General features: G+C 37.6%; 2 protein-coding genes across 8 annotated transcripts; both read left to right on the forward strand.

The window, feature by feature from the left end:
• LOC117488111 (ubiquitin carboxyl-terminal hydrolase 47) lies at positions 1–21,133 on the forward strand. Of its 7 annotated transcripts, XM_034136875.1 has the most exons (11): positions 1–56; positions 1,562–1,668; positions 1,761–1,857; positions 2,412–2,527; positions 2,659–2,729; positions 3,415–3,540; positions 3,624–3,719; positions 3,950–4,078; positions 4,166–4,294; positions 4,384–4,459; positions 5,040–5,925. In XM_034136875.1, exons 2-11 carry the CDS (start codon positions 1,563–1,565, stop codon positions 5,807–5,809), a joined length of 1,716 nt encoding a protein of 571 aa, XP_033992766.1. In that variant the 5' UTR covers positions 1–56; position 1,562; the 3' UTR covers positions 5,810–5,925. The 7 variants fall into 7 exon arrangements, with proteins under 7 accessions (XP_033992766.1, XP_033992770.1, XP_033992765.1 ...); XM_034136879.1 differs by lacking the exons at positions 1–56; positions 5,040–5,925 and adding an exon at positions 21,068–21,133 and having other exon boundaries at positions 525–1,668; XM_034136874.1 differs by lacking the exons at positions 1–56; positions 5,040–5,925 and adding an exon at positions 8,370–9,190 and having other exon boundaries at positions 525–1,668.
• Positions 9,214–11,110, forward strand: LOC117488113 (ubiquitin-like). The gene is made up of 2 exons (XM_034136882.1): positions 9,214–9,574; positions 10,439–11,110. The coding sequence occupies exons 1-2, from the start codon at positions 9,445–9,447 to the stop codon at positions 10,636–10,638; spliced, it is 330 nt and encodes a 109-aa protein (XP_033992773.1). The 5' UTR covers positions 9,214–9,444; the 3' UTR covers positions 10,639–11,110.
• Positions 21,134–21,385: the final 252 nt, after the last annotated feature.

A 21,385-nucleotide genomic window follows, 5' to 3' on the forward strand; every position in this document is an offset into this window, starting at 1 on the left:
CTGAAAACGAAAGTGAAAGAAAGCTGAAGGAATCCGTCGGTTAGATAAGCTGCACGGTGAGTCGTCTCGTGTTTACCCTCCCATGTCACTAAATAAGAAGTGGCCATGCGTGTTATTATGAGTTATCGTGTACGTGTGGCTATTACTTTATATTTACTATTTATAGCTTACTTTTGTCATTTGCTGAACGATTTGTTGACACAAGATTGGGTAATGGAGGACTGAGAGGCAACGTGGGTTTCCATAACACCCAAACACACCAGCTGCGTTCACTGGTTACTCAGATTTTACTTATAAAAGTACCAGAGTGTAAGAATACTCAGTTACAAGTAAAAGTTCTGCATTCAAAATGTTACTCAAGTAAAGTACAAAAGTATTAGCATCATAATGTACTTAAAGTATCAAAAGTAAAAGTACTCATTATGCAGATTGGCTCATTTCAGAATAATATAGGGCAGGCTATATTATATGTTTTGATTATAATCATTGATGCATTAAAGTGTTATCAAAGCTGGTAAAGGTGCAGCTAGTTTTAATTCCTTTGTCTGCTCCAGATGTAACTAAAGTCTTATTTAAGTGTTGATTTACAGTTAAGTTCACGTTTTACCTCTGAATTCTAGTGGGCTAGAAGAAAAATAAATACACAAGTAAAGTACAAGTATCTCAAAATTGTGATTAGGAACAGTACTTGAGTAAATGTACTTAGTTACTCTTCACCTTTGCACGTAATATGTGTTTTCTTGGACTGAAGCGCCCTTTAGTTTCATCCTGTAGCTGCCATGCAAGATTATACATCGATCAGTGCTTTCTTTTTCTAAATTTGTATTATTGTTCAACTCATTGCCATTCTATGCCTAGATATCAGGATGTTGTATTATGTTATTGGATTGTTAATAGCGATGCATTATTGTGTGTGAAGTGTCATGTCTAGTGGATGTAGAGCTACTTTGAACTATTGTGTATACTACTGCATGATTTATAGATAACAATGCGTAATATTTTATAAACTGATCATAACATATTACTGTGTAAATCTGATGTGTTTTTTTTTAACTGTAACTGTCAGTTAAATGTAGAGTTATTGCAGTAACTTAGTTACTTTCCTCCAAAAAATGAAAGGTACTATTTTGCATTTAGAAATGATTAACATAATACTTAATCAGATGTAATGTCTGTCTCTATGTATGACTTAAAAAGTGAAATGGGAAAAATATGTCATTATCTTCATAACTTTGCCAGTATTATCCAATTTCTGGTTTCTTCATGTTAAATTGTACACCTTTCACAGCGTATCCACCCTCATGGTATTAGCTGCAATACAACTTCCTCTCCACCATCTTTCTTAGCCAACAAAACACTATCAAAATACATGCAAAGACCTCTTTAAAACTCCTGACTTTTTACCTTTCACTGTGATTCTATTGTTGTTGATGATTCCGTAGCTAGTTTATTAGCATTGAGTGCAAAATAAGGCCATACAGTACTCTAAAAAACTAAACTGTGGCCATTGAAGTTTTCCCTGCTTGCTGTCTCTTAACTTCTGCTGTATGTTCTTCAACAGGATGAGTCGATACATAAAAAAAAACAATGTTTCCAAACATTTTCATTTGAAAGGCATCAAGTATGACGTTGTTGAAAAATTCAGAGAGAAACTTGACAGCTTCACAGGTAGGTGACATGACATGATGCCACTCAAACATGTTGCTTTTATGTGTCTGAGTTTTATGATAAAGTGTCTAATTTGACTATTGTCTCCTTAGATTACCATGGCCTTAACAGTCCAGGTCTGACATGCTATCTGAACAGTATTCTTCAGGTGCTTTACATGACCGAAGACTTCCGGGAGGCTGTAAAACAGTTTGTAACCTTGACTTTATTTTGATAAAGTTTAGACTGTTAAGATCAAATGAAAACCAAAATAAATGTTTTTTTTTAATTATAGGAATAGATTGACATGCTGGGAACCACATATGTTTGTATTTTATAATGAAGCTGGAGCCAGCAGTTTGCTAGCTTAGCTTAGCATAAAGACTGGACCAAGGGGGTTAGCCTAGCTCTGTCTAATGCTAACAACACACAACTACCAGCACCTCTTAAATTAAGAAAATACAAAACCTAAAAATAACATGTTGTAGTGTTATGAGGGGTTATGTGTCTGAATATTTATTGTTAATGTTTAGTTATCAGGCAACTTGGGAACACCAGTTAAATGCCATCCACTTTCCAGTCTTTATGCTAACCTGCTGATGGGTCAAGCGTCTTATTTCCTGTTGCGAAAATGTAAAGGTATTCCTTTAAGAAAGATTGTTTGTGTCACTTAAAAAGAAAATCAGTGCAGTCCAAAATGATGTGACTTTGCTTGATTGGTAACACATTTAATAAAGTATCATATTCCTCTCACTGTGCCACAGGTGCCGCAGTAAAGATTCAACAACCATTGACTCACAGCTGGGAAGACTGTTTTCTGATTTACAGAAAAGATTGTCCAGAACACATGACGTCACAAAAAAGCTGGGGATCACAAATGGTGAGTTTGGATTTGAGGCATTATACTGCTGCTGTATGTGCTCGAGTGTTAAAATCCTGCAGACCCTCGAGCCTGGTACCAACTCTGCATATGTTAATAATTATATTTTCTGTCCTTAAAAATACTTTCAGTATATGAGCAACGCGATGCTGCTGAGTATTTTGAGAAGATCCTGTGTATGACCAGTCCGGATGCAGCCCAGGTACGGACATATGAAATCATTTGTATATCTAATATTATATCAGTTATAGATGTATATGTATACACCATACTCTACCCTGCTGTTTATATATCCAATTTAAAAAAAACATTTTTATTAGACAGGGATTTTTAAGTTTTTTTTTAATTCTTAGACTAGTTTTTGATATTATATTTTTGTTTGTATGTATAGTTTTTTTAATATCCAGGTGTGGAGAGTTGAGCCTAGGAATTTCATTGTACAGTGCAACCGCCCGGTATAATGTTCATGCAGTTTTTAACACTTTTATTTCATCAAAGTGGAGCTCATTATTAACGATTTAATAAAGCGGCTCATTATTTTAATGTGGATTAATCTGCAGTTTCTTTCTTGATCAATTCATTAATTGTTTGGTTTGTAGGCTGTTATTAAGTGGTCAGAAATGTGCAACATTATTGCTTTTTAAAATATTGGGACCTTGGACTTTTAACAGTTTTTGTTTTGTTAGCAGAATCTTAATTTTTGAAGTTACTTGTAGGAGATGTATTGCAGTATAACGTACACAATTTAGTTTAATTCCACTGCTATTTGATTCTTAAAAAGCTACATTTCAGTGTAATATTAGCAGCAATATAACCCTTAGCAGTCTCTAAGTCTAAATACCAAGTTTCACAGCAGTTTTGAACCTGTGATGTGTCTTTGTGTCTAGATATTCAAAGGGGAGCTGAATCACATCACAAAATGCCTGAAGTGCAAAGAGAGGAACCAGTCCAGGAGCTTTTTTTGGGTTCTGCCACTTGCAATAGAAGACTTGCGTGGTCACATCTACAGCGTGGTACTGTGTTTTCCTTTCATGAGAATAAGCGTTGTGTATTTATTCCAATGCAGGCAGGTTGAATACATGTACCATGTTTACAGGAGAAAGGGTTAAAGGCATTCTTCAAGGGGGAAAAATGCAGCGGGGACGACACGATGTACTGCGACCGGTGCAATGAAAAGCAAGACGCAGTGTTGGTGGGTATTTAAAATCATCAGATACTAATGAATTAAAAAAGATTGTGTAGATCCGAATAAATATATGACCTTATAATGTCTAATACATCGCCAAGCATCTCCACTGCTCCCCATTAAACAGTGTTGAACCTCATACCTGAACCCTGATTTAGATTCTCTGAAGTCACTAATATGTTAAGCGACTTTGCAACTCTTGTGTTCATGCGTGATGTTTTCATTATCTGTTCTAGAAATGTGAGATAACAACAAATCCAGAGATTTTGACCCTCCTGTTGAAGAGATTCAGCTTTGACTACAAGCTCAGGTGTTACGTTAAGCTCCAGTGCAACGTGGATGTCCCGAAATCTCTGTTCATCGGGGTATGTTTTCCTATATATGTCTTGATTTCAGCAGCAGATTCTTTGATTTCTTAAACGTGTTGATTTGCTTAATTTCCCTTTTTGCAGAAATGCAAATATGACCTCTACGCTTTGGTGAACCACTTTGGGAATCTAACAGGGGGTCATTACACTGCGCACATCAAATCTATTGAAACGGACACGTGGTATCACTTTAATGACAACATTGTTAACATGGTAAGGAGGCTAGTTTCTCTATATGCAGGTTTCACATATCTATGCTCAGTTAAACAGTACAACATTTACTGTAATTGTGAATCACACAGGTTCAACCACCACTCTTTGGGGCTTCAAATCACTCCCTAAGGTCCTGTACAGCTTACCTCCTCATGTACAAGAAGGGTGAGTTGGAAAATGTGCAGTTCTAGTTTCCAATATGTCTTTTGAGTGCTATTAATTATCTAGATTTAGTTTTAGTGTTGGTGATATCAGCCATATTTGTCTACCTATGTTTGAATAAAATGCAACTAGATGTCACTCCGCCTGTGGTGCTCATAAAGGCAAACAAAATACTCAACAGAAATATTTATTCTCAGAAATCCTTACGCCGTTACTTAAGGAGCCAGGAACTAGGAAAAAAACCTCTCTTCCTTGAGTAGATGAACGCGTACTTCTGCGCGGTGATATGTTTAGTGGGTGTTTGGTAGTTAGTAAATAGTTCCTGAAAGCTGCTCACGACAAAGTCTGTTGATTGTTTGAGTAACTAGGTTAGGATTTTTGGAAAGAGACATTCCTGTCAAGTTTTTTTATTTTTATCGCTTTGAGCACCACAAGTTGAGTGCCATCCAGTTCCATTCAAGAGTAAGCAGACATCCCCATACCTCCAAAAACCTGCAAAAAGAAGCTAGTCTAAACACTGTCCCTTTAAGTCCAAGATGATAAGGCCTAATTCAATAATAACCTTTCTTATTTCTTTTCAAAGTGAGCAGACATCCTGAACAAAATGATGAGAGCGAGGATGATTTCCTTTCACATTCAGGAGTCGATGCTGAAGGAAGACAAGACGAGACAGAGAGAGGAGAGCTTCCTGTTCCTCATCATCAACTCAATGATGGAAGCTGCCATGGAGGGGGAAACCTGAAGCTCCTGAACGCACCTTGTGTGAAGCCAGGCACCAAAGACTCTGGAGCAGATGGAGACTGTTTGCAATCACACAAGTCAGATTTTCCAACGCTACAAAAGAGTCACGAGAACAGACAGCAGCTTGATAGGAACTCAGAGCAGCCCATGCAGCTTTTACACACCAGAGGGAAACACTCAGAACATTTGGGAACACACAAGATAAACCATGTGTTAGAGCAATCCACAAAGAAAAGACTGGAGGTGAATGAGACTGTCTGGGGAACACAGAAAACTAAAGGAAGCCTTAGAAATAGAGTCAAACATGTGGAAGCAGAAGAACATTTGTGTAGTTCTGATGTAAAGTCACTTCCTGTTTCCTATTCTTCTTCTTCACTTACAAACTTGAAAGGACACAAGCCGATTAAAGTTTGCATGCAGCCATCCATTAAGTGTAACAACTCTCCAAAACTATGCAGAAAATCCAACAATTCGATGAAAGACGGAGAGACCATGCAACATGCTGTGACTGCAGACTGCACACAAACTGTGAGCAAAGGAGGGAAAAGTCCTGAAGATAGAGGACAGTCTGCAAAGAGCAGGGACAGAGACAAAAGAGCGCCATGGAAGTGATGAAATGACAGGGATAATATCTGTATCTTTGTCATAAGTGGCTTGGATTTTTTGATATTTTGATATGTTAATGCTTTTTAAATAGGGCATTTATAATAAACTTTCAATACAAGGCTTTTTTTGTTTACGTGAATGCCGTCAAAGAGATTTCTAACTAGAATACAGAGACAATGCATGAGAATTGAAAGGCTGGTGCGTGTACCTTTAAGATTAAGAACGAAAACTGAAAGTATTTCATACGCTTAACTAACGTTTTCATTAACTTCTGCTGTGACTTTGTTGGATCGTTACCACTTTTCCAGTCTTAAAACTTGTCACCAGTGTCATCGTTTAGTGTTGTTTTGAGATTAACCTCTATGGGACACTACATCTCCTCCTATGCATAATTGACAGGTTATTCTGCATGAAAGGTCATGGGGATCAAAACGTTTTCCAACTCTGTCTAAAATGCAGGAAATGTAATCAGAAATGTGCAACTGTTTGACGTTAAGGAACACTTTATTTAGTGATTTGGTTATTAATGATCTACTGTTAATGAACAGAGATTAATAGGCAGAAGCAGCATTCAGTGGCAACACAAATAGTGCACGATACAACATTATGAGAACAAATATATTTTTAAGGCTCACTTTTTTCATGAAAAAATACGCTTACAGATAAGTCTACGCACACAAAATATGTGGTCACATGTTCAGTTTATTGTAATGTATTTTGTCTTATAAACTAAGTTATACTCTCCAAGGCCTCCACGGCATGTTTTTGGTAAAAAATGGTATATCGCTACAGACAGCAGATGGCAGTATAGGACAGGGAAAGGCCACAGGGAGCATGCCGTAAAGGGATTGTTTTGCTGAGCAGCTCATGCCGTTAACTGAAATGTAACTTTTTAAGAATCAAATAGCAGTGGAATTTAACTAAATTGTGTAAGTTATACTGCAATACATTTCCTACAAGTAACTTCAAAAATTAAGATTCTGCTAACAAAACAAAAACACTTAAAAGTCCAAAATCCCAAGACTTTAAAAAGTAATAATGTTGCATATTTCTGACTAATTAATAACAGCCTACAAACCAAATAATTAATGAATAGATCAAGAAAAAAACTGCAGTTTAATCCACAATTAAAATAATGAGCTGCTTTATTAAATCGTTAATAATGAGCTCCACTTTCATGAAATAAAAGTGTTAAATGCTGCATCAACATTATACCGGGCGGTTGCACTGTGCAATGAAATTCTTAGGCTCAACTCTTCACACCTAGATATTAAAAAACTATACATACAAACAAAAATATAAGATCAAAAACTATCATAAGAATCTTGAAAAATACAAGCTGACATACATTAAAAAATTCCTGTCTCAGAATAAAAGTGCATGAGGTGCTGATGATAAAAATAAATTGGATATATAAACAGCAGGGTAGAGTATGGTGTATAAATATACATCTATATCTAATATAATATTAGATATGCAAATTATTTCATATGTTATCCGTAACTGAGCTGCATCCGGACTGGTCATACACAGGATCTTCTCAAAATACTCAGCAGCATCGCGTTGCTCATATACTGAAAGTATTTTTAAGGACAGAAAATATAATTATTAACATATGCAGAGTTGGTACCAGGCTCGAGGGTCTGCAGGATTTTAACACTCGAGCTCCTACAGTGAAACTTACCGTTAGTGATCCCCAGCCTACGCTTTAGTGAACCACTTTGGGAATCTAACAGGGGGTCATTACACTGCGCACATCAAATCTATTGAAACGGACACGTGGTATCACTTTAATGACAACATTGTTAACATGGTAAGGAGGCTAGTTTCTCTATATGCAGGTTTCACATATCTATGCTCAGTTAAACAGTACAACATTTACTGTAATTGTTTTTGAATCACACAGGTTCAACCACCACTCTTTGGGGCTTCAAATCACTCCCTGAGGTCCTGTACAGCTTACCTCCTCATGTACAAGAAGGGTGAGTTGGAAAATGTGCAGTTCTAGTTTCCAATATGTCTTTTGAGTGCTATTAATTATCTAGATTTAGTTTTAGTGTTGGTGATATCAGCCAAATTTGTCTACCTATGTTTGAATAAAATGCAACTAGATGTCACTCCGCCTGTGGTGCTCATAAAGGCAAACAAAATACTCAACAGAAATATTTATTCTCAGAAATCTTACGCCGTTACTTAAGGAGCCAGGAACTAGGAAGGAAACCTCTCTTCCTTGAGTAGATGAACGCGTACTTCTGCGCGGTGATATGTTTAGTGGGTGTTTGGTAGTTAGTAAATAGTTCCTGAAAGCTGCTCACGACAAAGTCTGTTGATTGTTTGAGTAACTAGGTTAGGATTTTTGGAAAGAGACATTCCTGTCAAGTTTTTCAAAATTATTTTTATCACTTTGAGCACCACAAGTTGAGTGCCATCCAGTTCCATTCAAGAGTAAGCAGACATCCCCATACCTCCAAAAACCTGCAAAAAGAAGCTAGTCTAAACACTGTCCCTTTAAGTCCAAGATGATAAGGCCTAATTCAATAATAACCTTTCTTATCTCTCTTCAAAGTGAGCAGACATCCTGAACAAAATGATGAAAGCGAGAATGATTTCCGTTCACATTCAGGAGTCGATGCTGAAGGACGACAAGACGAGACAGAGAGAGGAGAGCTTCCTGTTCCTCATCATCAACTCAATGATGGAAGCTGCCATGGAGGGGGAAACCTGAAGCTCCTGAATGCACCTTGTGTGAAGCCAGGCACCAAAGACTCTGGAGCAGATGGAGACTGTTTGCAATCACACAAGTCAGATTTTCCAACGCTACAAAAGAGTCACGAGAACAGACAGCAGCTTGATAGGAACTCAGAGCAGCCCATGCAGCTTTTACACACCAGAGGGAAACACTCAGAACATTTGGGAACACACAAGATAAACCATGTGTTAGAGCAATCCACAAAGAAAAGACTGGAGGTGAATGAGACTGTCTGGGGAACACAGAAAACTAAAGGAAGCCTTAGAAATAGAGTCAAACATGTGGAAGCAGAAGAACATTTGTGTAGTTCTGATGTAAAGTCACTTCCTGTTTCCTATTCTTCTTCTTCACTTACAAACTTGAAAGGACACAAGCCGATTAAAGTTTGCATGCAGCCATCCATTAAGTGTAACAACTCTCCAAAACTATGCAGAAAATCCAACAATTCGATGAAAGACGGGGAGACCATGCAACATGCTGTGACTGCAGACTGCACACAAACTGTGAGAAAAGGAGGGAAAAGTCCTGAAGATAGAGGACAGTCTGCAAAGAGCAGGGACAGAGACAAAAGAGCGCCATGGAAGTGAGGAAATGACAGGGATAATATCTGTATCTTTGTCATAAGTGGCTTGGATTTTTTAAATATTTTGATATGTTAATGCTTTTTAAATAGAGCATTTTTAATAAACTTTGAATACAAGGCTTTTTTTGTTTACGTGAATGCAGTCAAAGAGATTTCTAACTAGAATACAGAGACAATGCATGAGAATTGAAAGGCTGGTGCGTGTACCTTTAAGATTAAGAACGAAACTGAAAGTATTTATTCAGTTAGTCGGTGTCGGTAATCTGCAACCAGATACAGTAAAGGAACCCAAACAGCAACACCGCAGAAATGGTTGTGACAATCTTCATTAAAGGCCTGGATGGTAAGACACATTCAGTGTTTCTGGACGACACTGAGTTTCAGGGCACCACAGTGCTGGATCTGAAACACAAGATTGAAGCTCTCGAGGGAATTTCAGGTATGATCACTATTGAAATAGCCACTGTGACGCAGATTATATCCTATATGCTTAAACCATAAAGTTAAAATGTAACCATATTCCGTGTGATTAGTGTTTTGCCATTTGATAGGCGTCAGAATGTAGTGGGCTACAGGACCTTTGTTGGGTTTTTGAAATAACATACACATCAGAACATTTATAAGCTGTTAATTATAACCGAGAAGTCAGGTGTGTGTTTAGGTCAGTATGGTTATACTGTAGCAGTCACATTTTCAGCAGTTTTACAGTTTTTACAAAAACGTTGACATCCTGTGACAGAGGCTGCTCACTTATTGGTTGCATTCACATGCTGCAGGGTTTCAATGAGCTGAATGGCGTTTCGTGCTATAGAAGAGGTTTAAGAAACCCCAATATTCATTTATAGATCAATGCAGAATGATATATTGACTTTCCTGTTTTGCTGATTTTGTCTGGAGAGTGTTAATTGACAATATATAACCTTCAAAACCATCTACCACCGTGCACCTCGGTAGATTGGCAGCATGCCGTGAACGAGGAATTGTTAACCAGCAGTTCCATTAAAAAAATTGTTAAACTACAATATTTGCTTTATAAAATAGAGAGGAGCAGATATAGAAAGTGGCATGATAAAGAAATACAATAGAGAAGACTCAAGTATAGTAGGCCTACAAGTTCGCTAAGTTTGGACTTTGGAGTACATTTAGATAAATGTTCATTCCACCAGGAATTAGTAGGACTGCAGGTCTAAAAAGCAACTTAAAATGACCTTCTAAGACATATATCTTCTATAGAAATGTTGTTAGTGCCTGATTTTGACCCCCTTTCTTTGTACGCGTGTGTTCCTGTATGTCCATGTTTTAGAGTCACGACAGCGACTGATCTTCAGAGGCAAGCAACTGGTGGACGACTTTCTACTATCACACTACATAATTGAAAAGGAATCAACCATTCACATGGTGATAAGATTGAGGGGTGGAGCTGAGCCTGGGGACCCGGGAGATCCTGGACTGGGTGACAAGGATGGGAAAAACAGAAGTATGGAAAAGCTCTGGTTATTTTAAAACCTTCCCTGGACAGAACTGTTTCCTGGAGACATTTCAATAACACACCAGAGCTTCACACAAGTGCCCAAACGATTATCCCATATCACACTGCTGGGATTTTAGTGTAAAACCAATATTGGATCAATCATTTAATTTCATATGTCTTGCGCCTGCTCTGTGTGTGGACTGTTTAAAGTGTTTGAACAGGGAAAGTTAATGGATGTGTCTCGCACCTTGATTTTTTTAGTCAACTTTCATGGAGTGGCTTGAAGTTCAAATCACTGTCATCACTGCCAGTCCACTTCCTGTAGCACAAGTGTTAATGCTAACCTTGTTTTACGTATTGTGCATCCAGGGAGCTGTTTCATGATAGAAATCAATGATCAGGCAACACATGAAAAATGTTGACAGTTGTCAAAAGACTACATTTGTTGTAATATGTGTCATTATTTGTTTTATTTAGCTGTTGTTTAACTCAGTCCAACATAAATGTATTCACGGTAACACTTTACAATAAGGTACACAAAATGTGCTTAGTTACTGCTTAGTTACTGAGGAACTACTAGGTAGTTAATGGTTAGTTAATGAGTAGTTCCTCAGGGACTGCGATTGAGGAACTGATGGTTAGTTACTGGTAAACAGACTGGGGGTACTGCATTAACGAATCATTCGTTAATGGTTAGTTAATGAGTAGTTCCTCAGTGACTTCGATGGATGGTTAGTTACTGGTAAACAGACTGGGGGTACTGTATTAATGAATCATTCGTTAATGGTTACTTAATGAGGAGTTCCTGGGAGACTTTGATTGAAGCAATGGTCCGCTGCAGCAGGGCACTTTTAAACCTGCCATCTTCGGCTGGCTTGGGTCCCACACTGGATCAACTGGTGGAGGTGGATTCGACTCACGTTTTACTGCTTAAGTCATCATTATTTACCTTACCATTACTTAGGCCGTTTGGGTACGGTAAACTCAAGGAACGCAAACAAAAACAGTAGTTACCCATTACCTAATGCTTACTTTACCGTTACAAAAACAGTAGTTACCCATTACCTAATGCTTACTTTACCGTTACAAAAACAGTAGTTACCCATTACCTAATGCTTACTTTACCATTACTAAAACAGTAGTTACCCATTACCTAATGCTTACTTTACCATTACTAAAACAGTAGTTACCCATTACCTAATGCTTACTTGACCATTCATTAAGCAGTATGTGTCCCCTCAAGTAAAGTAATGCATCAAAAACAGTAGTTACCCATTACCTAATGCTTACTTTACCATTACTAAAACAGTAGTTACCCATTAACTAATGATTACCTCACCATTATCTTACCATTAGTTAAGCAGTTTAACTAACAAACAAACAAACAAACACTGTTGATGACAATGACGGATCTACAGCCACTGAAGTTTTACATTTTTATTGAAACAAGGATGAACATAAAAAAAAAGAAAAATGTAAATAAAAACGACTTTTTATAAAAAAAAACTAAAAACAAGTGCAAAGCAAAAAAACATCCATTCCTTCCTTACTTCCCCTTTGGATTAATGGATAATAGTCCTCCATTCGTCTTTAAGTCCTGGACCTTCCCCTCTAAATGTTGTTCCTTTATGGCAGACTTACACATCTCAGAGAAACGGAGAAGGGTTTCCCCCTTCTTCAGTGTTCCCCGGATATCTTGGAAGATGCCCGGGTTCACGGCATGCAGTTCTGCAATTCCTGCAGTGTCGGCAATGGTTTTGCGGTCCACTCCTACCGCTCTGTAAGCTGCCGTTTTATTGTTGCCCTTGTTCACCGCCTCAAGAACACGCTTGTAGCGGGTTATGGCGTCTTCTGGGGTCAGGACTGAAACAGAAAAAAAGACAAATATTTAACTATTTAACAACAGTACTTTGTTGTTGCCTATCCTAATGATGTCTGTAGTGCAGAAATCAGTTTGGATATGGGTTTATTAGTATTGATAATATTCTTGTACTAGTGTTATATAGTGGTAGTGTAATCCTTACATACAAAATTGTGTAATGCATTGGTGTAGTGTAAAGGTATTACTAGTCGTGTAGCTTTGCTCAAAGTAATGTTTAAATGTTAGTTATTGTGTTTGGGGTGTGTACCTTTATATACAGAAGTTAGGTTTGGGCAATCAGCTCTACTTTTATCCAATCATGTTTAATAGAGATAACTGATAAGACGATCCACAATGTGGATTTAACGCTATATCGAGATTGCTCCGTTTCTAATTTATAACGCATCAATATTGCCAAGTTTTAGCCTGGCATCCTCATGTCTCAGCAGCCTTTAAATTGAACAGTTTGGAGAAGCTGCTCTCCCTGTTTTTTTTGAAAAATCTGACACTGCAGGTTAATGTAAGCGTGCAGAGACCAACAGAGATGGAGTTGTTTGGAAACACTGGTGTCACTCTGAACAGAGCGACATCACAGCATGTTCTGTTTAACATTATAGGCCTACTTATATTCAGGGATGCAAACACACGTATGGTGAAAAAAGAGAGAACTATTCAAAACAGAAAAAACAGCGTAATATACCATCTGACAAAGGCCTGCGCTATAATGCTTCAATTAACTGGCTATTCTTTATAATATACTCTGATCAATAGGAGACAGAGATGTTAAGTTACAAATCAAGGGTTTTTATTATTATTTAGATCAGGGGTGGGGAACTTTTTTCTCTCAAGGGCCATTTCAATTTTTACAACTTTCTCCAAGGGCCGTACAAATTATTGAACTCAATTTCTGCTTAAAAATACTAAAATCACAGCCCATTCATTTCGCCTTTCTTTCATGCTGTGCAAAGAAAAAGCAACCTCTTAATCCAGATATTTTACCATGACTCGCGCATGCATGCATACACGGTTGTGGCATGACCACCAAAACAGAAAGATATGGACACAAGATGTGTGCAAATTTGTTTTTAAATGTTGAAGTTAAATGCATCAATCTGGTGCACACCCATATGAAACAGACCTGTAAGCAGATTTCTCTTTTTCTTTATGGATATTTTACAAATCACTCCCCTTTTAAACTGTATTCTTGTTATTTTAAAAAACGTTTTTGTTACTGTCAAAGTATTTTATACCTGTTTTTCATTTAGTCTCTTTTTTTTATATAACTATAATGATCATATCAAGGTGTGCCTTAACCTCACTGAGCTGAGGTTATTTGAGCCTCTCAGTCTGTCAGGAGAGAGCTCTCTTCCACCTGGTTGTAGAAAAAGCTCTTTATAGCTAGCTAGCTAACCAGATGCTAATAACAACAGATCGCCAATGGGCTTACAACTAAAGACACAGCCACGCAAAAACTGCGGCATGTATAAGGCATCCTTATGGGTACTGCAATATTTGAAGTGCTGGAGCGGCGTTCCGTTGTCCGTCAGTCTGTGAGTCGGACCCCCCACACCCCCAAAACGAAAACTCTTCGGTTCTCCACGAATTACACAAGTCACCCAAATCAGCGTTAAAAGGTTAGCCTGTTTTAATTTTGAACGCAAAAAACAATGCTGTGTGAAAATAAAATACTCTCGTTTCTAGCGCCCTAATGTCATTTACTTATTTAACAATTTAACTAATTTAACCCATAAGAACCCAGACCCATTTCTACTTTTGGGGAAATTAAGGGGAACATAATTTAGACTAAATAGACCACATTTCTGACAATGTCACATTAAAGTTCATTTAATGGTAAAGTAACTCTTATTTATAACTTAATGAATGAGGAGGATTTTTTTTATTTAAATTTGTTTGAACATTCTTTGAATTGAAGAATAAAGAATATATTAACTAAATATAATTGGATCAGCTAAATTAACTGAGCAGATCATAATCATATTTCTAATTGTGACATATGTGTTACTCCAGATTTACTGTGAAAGTTTAAGGTTAATGTCCCGATGTGACATCAGTGTCACAGCGATTTTTATCTAATTTGTTTCATATCAATTTGATCAAGAAATGTTAACAGGTTAAATGTAACAAAGGACATGTTATGTAAGCATTTTAATTCTTAAATGGCTTGATTTGTACCTTTAGCAACCAAAAACAAGCCTCTGAAATGTAGCTAGTTCTGTCACATGTGTTAGCCCAGCACATGACCCACCAGACTGTTCAGGGTGTGTCACTTAAGGACTTTATGAGATAAAAACAAGTCTAAAGCTGTATAAGGAACTTTACAGAACATTTAAATGTCATGTAAGCGCTTTGAGCTCCAGGAAGGGGCTTTATAAATGTAATGTATTATTATTATTATTATTATTATGTAACAACTGTGTCATGGTGGGTCCTCGTGGTTTAGCTAGCAACCTCAAATCAGATCAGATAAAAAGTGTAATACATGTGTCAATTGAGATGATTTCGCGAAGCAGTGTTACTAATTTTTCAAATAAAAAAGAAATTTCAATTCATACTTACATTCTGACAACAAACGCTTGCGGGACCCCATCTTCTTTCGTTTGCTTCTCCTCATGTCCATTTTCAGCCGAGATGCACGTGACAGGCTCATGGCCAATCGTAGCACGTGAATGCTATGAAGGGGCGTGTCTTGCGTAGTGCTCCAGCCGGATCCCGATTTGCAGCGCATTAACACTTTATTACGGTTTTAATATTTTAATTGTATATCAGTGAAGATACAGAAGCTGTGCTTTGTCAATTTAACAAGGAAGATGAAATACCTGATTCAAAACATCAAAACTATTGGTTTGAATCGTGTGAACAAGAAATGAGGATCAGGGTGCTAGGGCGCTAGTGCGCTCCGCGGCGGAGTTCGCTGTGCTTCAACTTCCGGTCTGGCCCGGCAGCGGCAGTACATATTGAACTACGCTGGGTGTTAGGGTTTGTGGACGGGCCGCAGTAACGCAGTAGTAACGCCGCAGTAGTCTATGGTTTTAGGTTATCATGACACTGCACACCAAACAGACTTTTAATGAAAATGGAATTGCTTCAAGGAAAAATGAAATGCAAACTGCAAAAAGAGGAGGAAACTGGAGAAACACTCAAACGTCGACGGACTGCAGTGGTAAGTCTTACATTTTTAGCACGGGTTTTAACGATGACTTCCTCTGTTTACTGATATGTCATGTTACAAAGATAAGTTCTTTATCAGGAAAAAAGGACTAGGAATTTACGATTGGTCTTTTGTAGGAAGTGCCGACGTAAAAAACACAGAGGGAAAACGACGAAGAAGTCAGTGAGGTGTGTGTCCCTGTTTGAGAGGAGCAAATTATCCTTGTTCAGCTGGATGAAATACATTTACAGGTAATATTAATTCATCAATAATATCAGTCATTTCCTCAGAGCACAGCAAATGAATGCCTGTAAGTATTACGTTTATTTTAAGCATGTTGACTGTTGTTTAACATTGCCGATATCTAAATGCTCATTTCAGTTAGCGCGTCAATTCCGTTATCCATTATATGTTAGCATTGAGCTAGCGGACTAAATGCTAGTTATTTGGCAATTCACAACGCAGGCGGCTTGGAGGTGTGGCGGGGCACATTGGCGTCGCTTTCACACCAAGCCCCCAGGAACTGCAGGTATCCCTTGAAAAAGAGATAGTTGATCTCAATGGGATTTTTTACCTGGTTAAATAAAGGCTACAAACAAACTGCGCCGGACTCTGATGACAATATTCGAGAGTTATTTCCCTCGGCATTATGAACGCGCATCTAACCCACGGGACCGCGCTGCCCGGCACGTTCATGTTACGTGTTCAGTACTACATGCGTTTTACCCATAGACTGTATATATAAAGATTTTACCTTTACCCATGGATGCACAATAAAAACGGACCCATATCGCCTTACCGTTCGGGTGTTCAGAGTAGAGCTCCCTGTTGGAGCAGCAGAGCGTGATGTGAACAAAAAAATGTTTCTGTCGCAATATTATTTAAGGAATCGTTGAGCTAGCTAACTAGGATACATTGTCACTATCTGCTAACATTAGCTTTAGCCTTCGTTTTCAAAATGTTTCATAGGCTATAAACAGAGGTGGTATAAGTATAGATATTGTACTTGATTAAAAGTAGAAGTACTCAGATCGGGTACTTTAGTAAAAGTAGAAGTACTCAGATATTGTACTTGAGTAAAACACAAGTACTCAGATATTGCACTTGAGTAGAAGTACTCAGATCTTGTACTAGAGTAAAAGTAGAAGTACCAGAGTGTACGAATACTCTGTTACAGTAAAATTCCTGCATTCAAAATGTTCCTCAACAAAAAAATGGGTTCAGAATGTTTAAATGTGTGATTATTCTAATAGCTTAAAAATACATGCGTAGATGCTCTGATATAGGGAAACTTGATAGATCAAATTAATTAGCAACATTAAAATATTCTGTTTCATTTTGAGTAATAACAAATGTCTAATGTGAATTATATAATTAATACATTAGCCACTGGTGCTGAATGCGTTCGTCTTCATATGTTTTTGTTCATATTTAGTAATTTTATATTGATCTTTAACAGATTTTCCCAGGGACTGCAGCTAAGGCAAATTGACATGCTGCAGGATGGCATGGCAGGAAGCAGTCGCACGCTGTCAACAATTAGCCAGAAGTTGAGGAAGGTCTGCAAGAGTGCAATCAGGAGGAGAGAAAGGAGGGGAAAGCAGAGACTTGGAGGACCAAACGAATTTGTCATGATGGACGAAAGCAACTTCTACCACAAAAGGAAGGTGTGTATAAACTACAGAGCCTTAGCCTTTGGCCTCACTAAAACTAAAAACTTTGTTTTTCTAGGTGAAATAATAACATATCTTTTAAGGTCAGAGATTAACAAATGACTGAGCAAAGTAATGTAATTTTATAATTGTGTCATTCACACCCTTATGACTGGCGTGCTTAGGCTTCCAAGACAGAGTATACATTAGAGAGAGCCAGCTCCACAGTGTATACACAGTCAAATAACAGAAAAAAAGAATTTAGAAGCTAAGAAGTATCTCATCCAATCAGATTATTAATCAATAAGGAAATAAATCCATATTCTTACATTTTATTACTAACATTTTAAAAGTGCTTAATCTATTTATATATAATCTAATTCCAATATCTATCTTACCTTTTCATGTTTCTTGCAGCAAAATAAGCAAACTTTAACTTAATAAAATTAAACAGCCTTTTCTGTTTGTACCACTACATTTTAATATTTTTCTCTTCTTTTTTGAGAAAGGAAGTGAATATTTTTAAATTGTAAAAGAACGCATATAACAAACACATTTGACTTTTTATCAATTGAAATTACTGATGTTTATTTTTATATAATTTTGTTGTCCTTTTTCACTGCTTTATTACAGTATGGTAGGGGAAGATTCGGTCCTACGTGGAGGAGGAGAACATGGGTCTTTGGTATGCTGGGCATCAGAGGAACAAGGAGAAGACCTATCCTGAGGCTGGTGAAACAAAGATCAAGGCGCCACTTAATTCCTCTGGTCACAAAATACGTTCGCCAAGGGACCACGGTGATAACGGACATGTGGAGGGCATACATCACTGCAATCGCAGAAAGTGGCTTTGTCCATTTCTCTGTGAACCACAGCCGTTCATTTGTGAACCACAGCCGTTCATTTGTGAACCCACACCCAAAACATTGAGCGGGCTTGGTCAACTTACAAGTCACAGGTCTGGAGACTGCGAGGAAACCGCACAGTGAAGACTCTGAAGAGTCATCTTGCTTTGATCGAGTGGACACATTGGCTGGCAAAAAAACACAAAGATGGTCCCTTAGGCAGATTGCTGCATGACATATGCCACTTTCACAAGTTCTGAAAGCAACCTCGTTTTTGTTATTAGTGTCCTTTGGATTGTTGTTTAAATAAAAATGTAAACTTGAGTGCACAGGGTTTGTTTGTTTGTTAAACTGCTTAAATAATGGTGAGGTAATCATTAGTTAATGGGTAACTACTGTTTTAGTAATGGTAAAGTAAGCATTAGGTAATGGGTAACTACTGTTTTTGATGCATTACTTTACTTGAGGGGACACATACTGCTTAATGAATGGTCAAGTAAGCATTAGGTAATGGGTAACTACTGTTTTTGTAACGGTAAAGTAAGCATTAGGTAATGGGTAACTACTGTTTTAGTAATGGTAAAGTAAGCATTAGGTAATGGGTAACTACTGTTTTTGTAACGGTAAAGTAAGCATTAGGTAATGGGTAACTACTGTTTTTGTTTGCGTTCCTTGAGTTTACCGTACCCAAACGGCCTAAGTAATGGTAAGGTAAATAATGATGACTTAAGCAGTAAAACGTGAGTCGAATCCACCTCCACCAGTTGATCCAGTGTGGGACCCAAGCCAGCCGAAGATGGCAGGTTTAAAAGTGCCCTGCTGCAGCGGACCATTGCTTCAATCAAAGTCTCCCAGGAACTCCTCATTAAGTAACCATTAACGAATGATTCATTAATACAGTACCCCCAGTCTGTTTACCAGTAACTAACCATCCATCGAAGTCACTGAGGAACTACTCATTAACTAACCATTAACGAATGATTCGTTAATGCAGTACCCCCAGTCTGTTTACCAGTAACTAACCATCAGTTCCTCAATCGCAGTCCCTGAGGAACTACTCATTAACTAACCATTAACTACCTAGTAGTTCCTCAGTAACTAAGCACATTTTGTGTACCTTATTGTAAAGTGTTACCGTATTCACTAATGTGCAGCTGTTTGACATCCAATATAAAATCTACACTGACTAAGAAAAGCCTGATTCAGTGATGCAGTAGTTAATGATGAAGGAAGCAGCCTTCAGTGGCAACATGTCAAATAATGCATTTTAAAACATTGTGCAAAAACAGATGTGTTTTATGCTCACAATATAAATGAACAAATAAACCTTTATTATAGTAAACCTGGTTTCTTTGATGAATGTATACTACAGGGTAGATAAGGCTACACTATTGTGCTGCATCTTAACATGTTAGTATATGTTGTCTTTTCCAGATACATGCAGTAGAATAGCAGATAAATAGACAAAAGACCAATACTTGCCTCTGAAATATAGTAGAGGAGAAATAGGCTCTATATAGAACATGTCAAAATGTTGCTTGAGTACTTTACTCATTGTACTACTTAGTTTGTAGTAACTTATTATTTATTTGACGCCTACATCAGTAAAGAGCTGTTCAATTTCCCTGCCTGTTATGTACACTGAAAAAACAAGTTTCACAAAACTGTATTAGGTTAGTTGAAAGCAATTTAGTTTAACAGGATCAACTTAATGTTATCGCTTTCAACTAACCTAATACAGTTTTGTGAAACGTATTCACATAATACATTTAATTAAAGTCAACGTTTCAGTTTGTTCAGTGTAGAAAAAATGGTCGACAAGTTTTCTCCAACATGTGGTTCTCTCATGTTAAGATACAGGCTGGTTGCAGTTGGTTTATTCTCCACAGACATTACATGTACGTGTGTGGTGAGTGCAGTCATTGAACGCATCTCCAGGCCTGACTCCTCCTCCAACCAATTCCCTAATTAGGGACTGATCAAATAAGTCACATGTTGGACCTTTCCTCATCCCTTTGCCTCTGTCGGGGTTGGTGTTACAGTTTGTGAGCCATGTGTCGGTACGCCTTTGTTGTCCTGCCTGCTTTATCCATTTCTAGCTTTGTCGTAAATTGTTACACTAAGTATTTTAAAACCTACTGAGATTTTGTTTAACTTTGTTTCAGTTATTTATTTTCCTTAGTGGAGTTGAGTGCCAGTCACAGCTTGTCTTCCCTCAATGTTTGCTGTGAGAGTATACGTAAGCTTAAATTAGTTTTAAGTAAAGCTAATTTTGTGGTAAAGACTTCTTTTCAAACCAATATTTATGGTATGTTGGTACTGGACAATTTTTAAAATCTTTGAGCAATAATTTCTTTCAAGTTTCTTATGATGGTTAAATAGTAAAAATACATTTATTTGTGAACGCGTTTTTATTGTGAACTCAAGCTTTTTGGTAGCCGATATATCATTTCTCTGTTACACCTATTTCCTGGGGTGCAAGAGTTGTCGGTATTCTATCTCTTGTAACCGTTAAATATAATATAATATTTTGTCGCCACATGCTTTGCCTAATTCGCAATTTCTTCCCAACATAAGCACCCAAAGTCCAACTTCATGCCGTATAATGGATTTAAAATGTTTTGAGGGGATATAGAGTGGTTTCTGTTTCTTAACTCTTTGCAGGCACACCTGTTATAATCCTGGCAATGAGTGTATTGATCTTCAACTTGATTCCTTCTTTGGTGACTTCAAAAGATATTCAGCATAAACCGATAACATCACAAAAAAGCTGGGTGTGTGGTAGCATGCAGAGCCTTTGACGAGGTTACCTGATGACCAAACTACTATTTCTACTATCTAACATAAACTCTGCTGACTGCATACGTCAATACGGTAATATCTTACCCTTTATTTTCTAAAGGAAATGCACTGATTTCTGCTCTTCCCCCTCAGTGAATGGTCGGCAGGATCAGTAGAATACCTAAAGTTGTACCTTTGACCAGTCATGATGCATCAGAGGTAAAGATAATTCATATTGAAGAGATGTAATGTTATGTTTAGAAGCTATTACCTGACATCTGTTAAGGAAGAGTACAATGGAGGCAATGCCAGGCAGAGGAATTACGTAACTGGGTATGATGAGGAAAGGATGTGATTGAATTCTAACATTTAAACACCTACATTTTAAAAATATGACTTTTGGTCAATTTCTGCTGCGACTTTGTTGGATTGTTACCTTTTTTTCCAAATTCAAAACTTGTCACCTGTCAG

Source organism: Trematomus bernacchii, unplaced genomic scaffold (assembly GCF_902827165.1).
Source record: "Trematomus bernacchii unplaced genomic scaffold, fTreBer1.1, whole genome shotgun sequence".
NCBI lineage: Eukaryota > Metazoa > Chordata > Actinopteri > Perciformes > Nototheniidae > Trematomus > Trematomus bernacchii.